The sequence below is a fragment of the Astatotilapia calliptera genome, chromosome 5, assembly GCF_964374335.1.
Source record: "Astatotilapia calliptera chromosome 5, fAstCal68.1, whole genome shotgun sequence".
NCBI lineage: Eukaryota > Metazoa > Chordata > Actinopteri > Cichliformes > Cichlidae > Astatotilapia > Astatotilapia calliptera.
The window spans coordinates 34469417-34480382 of record NC_137426.1 but is presented as its reverse complement, the minus strand read 5'-3'; the positions used below and the strand labels follow the sequence as shown (position 1 = coordinate 34480382).

Below are 10966 nucleotides of genomic sequence, written 5' to 3'. Positions count from 1 at the left end.
GTACACCAGAATGCCAGTGACATAGTAGCCCATCCACTTCACAGTCCATCATAATCCTCAGGTTATTGTAATGCGTGAAGCTTATACAATAGCAACACATCAGTCACAGCCTTACAGCATTCCCAGCTTTGCTCTTCCTTTTCACTTTAGCAGGGACCATCATTTAGAACATGAACTAGCATAGGCTGATGGGGACAGTGTTTACTGAGATCACAGGCTTAAACAACAGACTTCTACTGGACTTCTTTTTGCAACTAGAGGACTTGCTCACAGCTGGCCTTAGGAAAGAATGCAAGTTTAAAGCACGACCACATGGGTTGTCTGGAATACACAGCAGTGATTTAGAGCCATTCTGCTCAAAATGCAATGACTGGTCTCCCAACCAAAAGCCTTACAAAGGCTGCTGGGTTGCCTTCCTGTATCTATTTACTGTATGGAGAGCGCTTACCAATTTTTTAGACCACCTTTCATAAAAACTAGAAAACAGATATTTTAGATATCTGTTAAAAACACGTTTAAAACTAAAAATGTGATTGTTATTTATTACTGAATTCATGTTTTTATACTCAAATTTGAGCCGACACTGGACTTTAATCAGACATCAATCAGGTGTAGCATTCAACCACCAAAACTAATTTTGTACTTGAATATCAGCAAAAAATTATAACAATTTAGTTTATTTATCTTAATACAAAAATAATAATGATGTGCTTTTTATTTTATTTTTTTGGATTTATGTATAATAGTAAATTTGAAAGTTCATAGATAATGACAATTACTACACTGTAGTATTAAAAATATGATTTTGATTAAATATGTTGCACAAACTGGTGGATTAAGCATTAAAGAAACAACTGTAATTATTGATACTGTTAGCAAGCTGTGACATAAATTAATATTTTAATATTAAAACTTGTTTGGTGATCTGAAACCTGTAAGTGTGACAGATATGCAAAAGGATTAAAAAAAAACAGGAAGGAGGGACTTTTTCATGTCTCTCTCATACATACAGAGCTGAATTCTTACAAAGGCAGCCGGGCTGGTAACTACAGACAAAACAAACTAATATATCTGCAAGGTTCAGCGGTGTAAGCACCACCCTGAAAGTTTCAAAACCAGTGCTTACTCAGTACCGCTTTAGCTCAGAGGTGACCAGTGGTCCCAGTACAGTGGTCTTTGAGATTTTCACATATTTTATGGACCTTTTTACTACAGATCACATACTTAGACTTTGAACGTGTCACAAAATAATGCCTATCTTCTTTTTCAATGGAGAGACCCGAAACCCCCCATGACCTCAGGTTACATCACTGATGATGTGTCCAAGGGCACCAAACGGTGTATCTAAAACTATTAATAATACCTCAGTTGCCTCAACACCTCAGAGGTGTTAATGAGGATACCTCAGCAGCACTGAACAAGAAGGAAGAGGACAGGCAAGATGTTAGAGCAAATTAAGGACAGAGGAGAGTATCAATATCCAAAAGCCATTATCACTTTTGTCTCCAGATAATATTCATTGAACAGGACATACACATAAGCTCTTGGCTCAAATGATCACATGGGAACTATTAAAAACACAGTTGTGAAATTCTCACCTGTCTATTAACAGATGAGTGTACTTCTCACTGTATGTGCTTTTGTTTAGTGAATCTACTGTGAAAAGCTGCTCTCTAACAACAGGCTGTGCAAATTATTTAGGGTAGTGGTGACCCCTATTAAACTGATACTAGAAAGTACCTACAGGGCATATTTTCTCCATTCACTGGTTTAGGAATGGGGGGTTTGGTAAAATATGGGGTCATACTTTGGAACCGTGTAAGGAAAGACACAAAGGGAGGGGAACAGGCTTCAGAGGACACTTCCGGCTTGTGCAAATAGGAAACTACAAAAATACATACACCCATAGTGAGTTATTTACATACACAAAATAAATGCCTCCTAGCACATTGGATACACTGAAGCAAATATAATTTCTTCACAAGCTAAAATATCATGCACAGTTTACTAAGGCAACTTCAACAAACTGGTGTGAAAGTCAGCTGTTAACACTGTAAGGAATGTTACCCCCACAACGAGGAGACACGGGCACTGTAGCGAGGCGAGTCTATCCAGTTTCCAGGTTTATATTCACAACGGAGTCAGATTTTATGGTAGCTTCAGTGGTTGTTACGTGACGGCAGAGGTACTGCAAATGAGCAGTGTGACGCTATGCCTACAACTTCAAGACTGTTATATGATAACAGTAACTCATAGCTGCCACACTGGGGCCTAAGAAAGTCGGAGGTAATATCACAATACACCCGATTCCATTCTGTTCAATAACAACAGTTGAGATAAGGTATATACATGTAGATGCTGCAATGCTTGGTTCATTGGACCATTGTGTCAACACGGTTGCCATATTGTTCATGAAGAGCTGAACCTCCAGTTGTAACTATGGGACAGAGGCTCATACTCAATTAAAAATGACCATGAGTGAATTTTAAAATGATTTTGGATCTGTGGGTTTCCCTATAAGAATATTTTAATAACAAAATATCTTAAGTTGTTGTTAGCAACCCTAATACTTCGATAATATAACACTTAAAGTTAACTTTCCAATTCTACAGGTGCTTTTCATAAACTTGAGCGGTAAAAATCCACCGTCAAATGCAACTCACACCATTTAAACCCATTTACTGTGCTGTCAAAGTGTAAGTAAATTGCGACTGCATTTCAGATTAGTGCTGTGCTGAATCCTTGGTCAGGTGAGCAGGTGTAGAGAAGCACCTCACAAGACTGAAAGCAGCACCTACAAGTATATATTCATTACAAAGCCAAGAGAGCATCAACGCCTTCTGCAACACACAGTAAACACAGAAACTGAACATGGTTTGACCACTACATGCTAAAACTTCCATGCAACCCTGCACTGTTAAACAGACTGATTATTGAGCAATAATATTATATCAGTCTTCAAATATCTAATTTAATATCTGTGTGCCTATAACGTGCCATTTTAAAAGATGCCCTTCCAGAATAAACTTTTAGCTATTAGCATAATTTCAAATGTCAGTGGGATTTGGAATAAGTTTTTAGCTAGCTGGGATAGCTAACCGTCACTAGTGAATGCACATTATGCATAGCTTGTCACATTATGCAAAGTAATGAATGACCATGAAGCCTTACTGAGTGTTTTTCTGTCAGCCACATAATGTTTTTGCCTCATCAGTTCGCCAAAACACTTTGCAAATGCATACGATTCCGTTATTGAGCAAGTGCCTAGCAGCACCCAGAGTTTTATCTAACATTACAGTTTTTTAAATTTCAGATTAGCAAAGCAAAGGGGCTTAAAAACATGATATGAACATCTTGTGTGACAATAAAATATTAACTATATATTTACACAATGTTTAAACAAATTACATCACAAAATCGATAATCCAAGTAACAGAAAAAAATGTGACTATTCTCTTTGGTTTCTGGTCAGCCTTTTCTGTGGGTAGTGGTGGTGTATAAGTTTTAACCCTGTCCTCAAACTACAAATCCCTGGTGAATCACTGTTGAGCTGAGAGAAGAATTAGGATTCATAAGGGTCCTTGGTTGCCAAACTGTGTCTTTAAGCTACATATCAGTGTTAGACCATAAGTTTTGTAAGATAAAACCAGAAAATAATTTAGAAACCAAGTGACCTGGAACAAACTCAACACATAATGCAATACTTGCATTTCTGTTAGGGCAAAGACACGCACACCTGCAACTGTATCCATTGTTCCAGTTGTGATAGCAGCTACTTTGAATGGCTAGAACCCTGGGTGTGCTCTGAACACTATGTAAAGCAGGCCTGTGTAAGTATAGCATAGCAGAGCGTTTCATTTAGTGCTCCGTTTCTTCTTAGGCTGAAATGCATGTGCGTGTCGGGAGGATGAATCTCTCGTGTGTCCAGTTACATCACGGCAGCATGTTCAGTGTAGCTGATTGTGCAAATGTGTGCAAATATGTATGAATAGAGAAGGTATTTCAAGTGCAATACAAGTTTGTCTCCAGAAACTCTGTGTGCCTCCACGGTCAGCTGCCATGGAAATGAGTGCGTGTTTGTCCGTGCAGGTGAACATGCTGTGAATGTGCTGAGCTGCGATGGCCTTGGTGTTGTGATCTGAAAAGGCAGTTCCTCGCCGTCTTCTCTCTTCATCCTCTCCACGACCTCTAGAAGATGCTTTGTCTTCGGTTCTTTCCTCGACCTGTAATTGAAGTTGACACTTGTAGTTGGCATTGACTAATAGGGCTGTGCGATATGACCAAAATCTCATATCCCGATATAAGAATTCTATCGTCCCGATAACGATATAAATCACAAAAATGTAACATTTTCTGTAAATCCTGTGAATCTCGGGCAGCTCAACTTGCGTGAAGTGTTTCCAGCTTTGCATCGTGTAGCTGGAGTCGAGTGTTTTAACCGATGCATGAAACGATACATTTTTAGACATAAGTTGTAACGGCCGCAGTTTTCTTTGTGAGTATTTATTACACGGCGTGCTGCGGGGAAAAAGCCTGTTCTAAGGTTTGAGTCTAAGGTTTATTTTTTAGCACCTGGCGGCTCTTTTTTGCTTCTCATCCGTAAGTAATCTGCTCTTTCACGTGATTCAGTTTATTTTGAAAAGTCTCAACAGGATCTTGAGCTTTATTGTGAAAGGTCTATGTGGAACATACAAGCGGACTCGCGATGGTGTTACCGTTGTTGTTGCTAACGACAACGCATAAAAACAGGCGCTTGTCCGTCTGTAGTGTGGTTATATTAAATATAAGAGAAAGAGAGAACTTTAAGAAATTAATTTAGCCACTACAGTGACCATCAAAATAATGAAAAAATATTGCTGTAAACAGTTTCGACACCACGAAACAAACGATAGCGTAAAATCAAAGGAGCTTGCAAAGAAAAGCGTCTGGACTTCTTTAAGTTGCTTGAAGACGTTTCACCTCTCATCCGAGAAGCTTCTTCAGTTCTAAGGTCAAATGGTGGAGAGTCCCAGATATAAACCTAGTGGGAGTGACCCCCCACAGAGGGACAAAAGGGACAACTTAAAGAAGTCCAGACGCTTTTCTTTGCAAGCTCCTTTGACTACGATGACCTGGATGACTGAGAACCTTCACAGACAGATAGCGTAAAATGAAATGATAGATGTTTTTATATTGTCATCCGACATATATCGTTATATCGAACAGCCCTATTGACTAATTCAAACAAATTAAAGCAATTTTTAAAAGAAAGAATGACTCATGTTTTTTTCCTCAAAGGAATCTCTCAACCTAACATTAATTAGTTTGATTAAAGAGTAGTAGAAATCTCACAATAGCTGAGCCTACTTTCCAATAAAAGAAAAGGAAATGAAAAAGTAGAGAGGGCTTTATTACTTTTACTTGTCTTTCAGTTCCCCTGAGAGTTTTTGGAGTGGCAATTTTACTGCATTAGAATAAACAAACAAGGCACGCTGGCCTCTCAGAGTGCTTTGCTAATTGACAAAGTACATGTGCAGACACCTCAGCATTTCAAGAACAAAGTTGTTTTTTTAGAATCAGATAAATTAACAATGAAGGAAATTTTTCTCTTGTGACCAATATGAAGAAAACACAAAGACTGAATGTTATAAATGTTACTTATGTGAACAACAAGTGGCCAGATTTTGCACTGAGGTCAGATCCCTTACCTAAAGGCTGGAATACTGAGCTGCGGTGTCCTGGGTCCTTCTGGAGCTGCACCTCTCTGAGAGAAAACACTGAAGCAGCTGTAACGCAGGTGGAGAACAAACGTAGCAAAGCAAGTAAGGACACTTTTGTTTGGTCAGTTATTCCTTTGCTCTATAGTAATAGTTCTTCACAATAAATCGTAAACAACTGGAGAGACTTTGTTGCCCTTGAAATGGTGCCACATTTGTAAGGAGTGAGTAGAGCACTGAATGTGGGCTGCTCCCATGAAAACCTTGCTAAAGCTTCTCTGTCAGTACCAAACAGTTATTCTGCTGTTGAGTGCTGTTTGTTGGTGTTTACTGTATTGACAATTTAATGTATTCATTTAACAATAAAGGCCTTCAGTAGCATGTGGAGGAACCATACACAGCTGACACAGGCTGCAACCTCCTCATGCTGATCACCAGCTTGGTCACACATGTGGGACGGCGTCCCATTTTCATCCAGTATTTGTCACATGTCACACCTAAACTGTCCAGATCACACACCAACTGACCTCGAAGCACTCAGCAAGAGGCAAAGTGCAAAGGCAAGAGTATCAGTGGAAAAAGAAAAACATCCTGACTTTGAGATGTTGAATTTGTGGAATGTGTTGAGGACGACTCAGACGACAGACTTGTCTGAGCACCATACATGCATCTTGTAAATTCTGTGAATACAAAATGCTATAAGAAACAACAACAACAGAACAAATAAACATGTGTAGTGTGTGGAAAGAAGAAAGTCATTAAACAAAATTCCTAAGGAAACTGAGCAAATTCTGGGTATGTACATGCACATGGGATAAGTACAGCTGCCCAGTGTACGAGTCTGTTGGGAGATGAAGGCAAAGTGCTTTGCTGTTTGTGAAGTGATGTGTTGAGACAGATTCCTGAAAGTCCTGATGCTGATTCACTTAAAAAACATTTACGCATCTAACATGCCAGCAAAGCTTCAACAATGGATTTTCAAGATGCGGAGACGTACAGGACAAAGTATTTGTGTTTTTTTTACATTGATTTGTTGTTACAAGGGGCAGAAAATCCAGAACAAATACAGGGAGTGCAGAATTATTAGGCAAATGAGTATTTTGTCCACATCATCCTCTTCGTGCATGTTGTCTTACTCCAAGCTGTATAGACTTGAAAGCCTACTACCAATTAAGCATATTAGGTGATGTGCATCTCTGTAATGAGAAGGGGTGTGGTCTAATGACATCAACACCCTGTATCAGGTGTGCATAATTATTAGGCAACGTCCTTTCCTTTGGCAAAATGGGTCAAAAGAAGGACTTGACAGACTCAGAAAAGTCAAAAACAGTGAGATATCTTGCAGAGGGATGCAGCAGTCTCAAAATTGCAAAGCTTCTGAAGCGTGATCATCGAACAATCAAGCGTTTCATTCAAAATAGTCAACAGGGTCGCAAGAAGCGTGTGGAAAAACCAAGGCGCCAAATAACTGCCCATGAACTGAGAAAAGTCAAGCGTGCAGCTGCCAAGATGCCACTTGCCACCAGTTTGGCCATATTTCAGAGCTGCAACATCACTGGAGTGCCCAAAAGCACAAGGTGTGCAATACTCAGAGACATGGCCAAGGTAAGAAAGGCTGAAAGACGACCACCACTGAACAAGACACACTGTGGTTGCTGCTGCACGCAATGTTGATGGTGAACAGATCAAAACACTGACAGAATCCATGGATGGCAGGCTTTTGAGTGTCCTTGCAAAGAAAGGTGGCTATATTGGTCGCTGATTTGTTTTTGTTTTTGTTTTTGAATGTCAGAAATGTATATTTGTGAATGTGGAGATGTTATATTGGTTTCACTGGTAAAAATAAATGATTGAAATGGGTATATATTTGTTTTTTGTTAAGTTGCCTAATAATTATGCACAGTAATAGTCACCTGCACACACAGATATCCCCCTAAAATAGCTAAAACTAAAAACTACTTCCAAAAACATTCAGCTTTGATATTAATGAGTTTTTTGGGTTCATTGAGAACATGGTTGCTGTTCAATAATAAAATTATTCCTCAAAAATACAACTTGCCTAATAATTCTGCACTCCCTGTAAATCTGGAGATGCTGTGTAAAAATGGCCTCAGCTCTTCCAGCAGGAAAAATAAAATCACAAGGTTTTTGCAGAAAACTACTTTCTTCCCTTTTACACGTGGGACACTCGAAAAAAAGAGGAATCCAAAACATAACATGAAAAGTTTGAATGAGCAGAGTAAAAGACTGCAACACAATGGATGAGAAAGATTTGAAGAAAAAGGGAAGAGGCTCTTTAGACATCAGAGAAAAGCAGGACGACATCATTGTGAGATGGTATGACAAAGCTGTGAACCTGCACTCTTCTTGTGTTTAAGGAAGGAGTTCACCTTCTTCATATACTACCTGCACTTTCAGGTTCAGATCCCAGCGATGGTACATGCATATCTGGTGGCACACGTTACAGTGGCAATAATCTCTACAGAAGACCAGAAGAAATTAAAGCCCAGCCAGAAACCCACGCCCCTGTGAAGGTTTCAGGCTGCAGCTGGCACCTCTCTCAGCCCAGCAAAGGGCAAAGTCACTTATCCTCTTGAGTAACAGGAGAATTTATTTTTAGGTCCTCCCTTGTCACAAAGGGGTTGCCAGTGCGGGCAGCTTCACATGCTTCATTTGGAGGAGTTTCATACTGGATACTTCTGATTCTCATTCGACCCCAAAGGGGATTTCTGTCTCTGGCTGGAACTGAACAACTGACCTTTTGCTTGACAAGGAAATGTTAATCACTATGCTATAAGACAAAGTTGGTCCAAATATATACAAATCTGTTCTCTGTCAAGATGACCCCACACTGCTTCAACAATGTTGAAGAGCAGGCTGTGGAGAGGTTCATCTACGGGTGTCCCCCCAATTGGAACAGGGTCATAATTAACTAAATTAGCTACACACTGGTCATACGCTGCTATGAAAAGACAAACTGACATGCAGGAAAAGACATTTGTTTCTGAAGAGTGATAATACAGCAGCAGGAAAATACTATCCACACACAGAGTAAAAACATTCCTGCCTACAGTAATTAGAACAAATATTGAGTTTAGTACTTTAACTTAGTACAAAGCACCATCAGCATTCATGCTTTGTTAGATATTGATATACTCTGTGTGTGTGTGTGTGTGTGTGTCTTACTGTCTGCCAAATTATGAATGTTGTCTCCCAAACTCAGGAAGTAGGGGTGACGTAGAGCGGTTTCAGAGGAGAGTCTGCTCCGGGTGTCATACTGCAATCATGAGATAAAAACAGCTCATCGGTGAGTCTGAATATTTAGGTCCTCATAACCAGGAGTGTGGATGTGTGGTCCGTTACCAGCAACAGAGCAGACAGCAGGTCAATCCCTTCTGGGTCCAACCTTAGGGACACAAAGCAACAGTTCAGACTGTATAATGAGTTTAGCTGCAAGAAATAGTTTCTGTAAAGGACACTAATTGTGCCTTTAAATACATATTACTACTGTAAACAATGAATAACATTTTTATACTGTATTGTATTTTGTGTTTAGAATTGACATAATTAACTTTGAGTTCAGTTAACTATGTAAGACCTGAAACATGACAACAACATGAGCATATTGGGGACAAATAAAGTTACCATTATCAATGTGATGGCTCAAAAACTAGTTACAGCAAACTGATACCAGCATCAGCAATTATTCTGCATGTGATGCTAATCAGCAAATGTTAGCTTGTTTTTTGTGCCAGTGAATAGGCAGTGAAGAGAAGATTGTGAGTTTTACCGGGGCACATGGTTGATGAGAGCTTGAGGTCTGTACTGAGGAAAGAGGTAGGACATAAATTCCTCATTACTGCTGATACCAGGCCAGGTCTCCTCTGCCGGAGTGCCTGTTGGGCAAAGAAACAAAAGAAATACTTGATCAGAGGACACTGCCACCTAACATTTTCATACAAATGTTGAGCTGATCTATATCTAAATCAGGAGCAAGACAAGCATTAAGCTCACTGAATCGTTACTGAATAGACACTGTGGCGTGGGTGTGGTCCTTGGCCAGCTGCAGAGGAGGCGTGACGCAGTGAGCTCCCGGGGCGGCGCAGGGGCGGGGTGAACAGGTGTGCTGGGATCTGACAGTGATTGTGTCTCTTTATGTGTTGGCAGTGACAGACGGAGACGGAACGTGACAGCAGAGAAAGAGAGCGCGGAGTATATGTGTCCACTACAACCCGAGCTTAATAAAAAGTTCTGCACTGTCAAAAGTCGCTCCGGCTGGTATTTCTTGGGTCCACCGTTACACACACCAATAAAATAATGGTGCAATGCAAACTACAGTAGAAGATGGAAGGGAATTAAAGGGCACACTTTTGGGGTTCAAGCACAGTTGGGCAAGAAAAAAAATTATTAAAAATTTGCAGGAACTAACAAATGGATCAACAATCTCTGGAAACAAGGCTAAATATTATTGCTAATGATGGGTTGCTCAAAGAAATTGTCAGGCGCTGGGTCTGTGACCGAGCGTTTTGAGTTTATTTTGCATTTTTGATTCCTCGTGTTATATTAGAAATATGTTTAGTTCTTTGGTTGTTATTATTAGTTAGAATTTAATTGAGTTTCATTCTAGTTTTTGTTTCATCTATAACTCCTGAAGTCTTTTGTTGTCCTCTTTGTAGTCTGTCTTGTCCTCAGTGTTTTTACTTTTCAGTTATGCCTGTGTGTCCGTCTCTCAGCGTGTTCCATGTTCTAATTGTCAGGCTTGTGTTGTCATGTCTACGTCTCTCCATGGTTCCTGTTTTATTTTGAAGAGTTTAGTGTTTTCTTGTTTAATGTGTTTAGTTTTACTTTGCCCTGTGGCGTCATGTTTATTTGTGTCTCCCCAGGTCTTTGAGGATTGAATGTTACTTATGGAATCATTATTATGGAAAGAATTGTCTTCTCTGTGAGACTTCAGGAGAGTAAATTTGAGAAAATGTAAATTTGAAAGTTATTATTCAATTTTTACATTTTTTTCTCGATTACCTTTGATGGGAATAACGGTGTTACAAGTAACGGCGTTACTTTTTTAAGTAACGAGTAATCTAACTAATTACTATTCCTACTAATTACTATTCCTATCATTACAACGCCGTTACAGTTACTAATAAGAAAATGCGGTCCGTTACTATTTTTCAACAAACAGACGGTTGAAGCTGTGTTCATCTTACCGCATCTTATATCAGCTGCACGGAAGCAGCTGTAAGTAATCTGGGCATTACAGCTTTAAGCAG

General features: G+C 39.6%; 1 protein-coding gene across 5 annotated transcripts in view; it reads right to left on the bottom strand.

Moving 5' to 3' along the window:
• Positions 1-982: 982 nt before the first annotated feature.
• cdk18 (cyclin dependent kinase 18) overlaps positions 983-10966 on the bottom strand; it is a 75267-nt gene continuing 65283 nt past the window's right edge. For all 5 annotated transcript variants that reach the window (XM_026169019.2, XM_026169018.2, XM_080302145.1 and 2 more), the window contains 5 exons: positions 9487-9592; positions 9060-9102; positions 8883-8973; positions 5688-5765; positions 983-4223 (listed from right to left, as the gene is read on the bottom strand). In XM_026169019.2, the coding sequence (XP_026024804.1) occupies positions 4189-4223; positions 5688-5765; positions 8883-8973; positions 9060-9102; positions 9487-9592 (353 nt within the window). In that variant the 3' untranslated portion in view covers positions 983-4188. The remainder of the gene's footprint in view (positions 4224-5687; positions 5766-8882; positions 8974-9059; positions 9103-9486; positions 9593-10966) is intronic.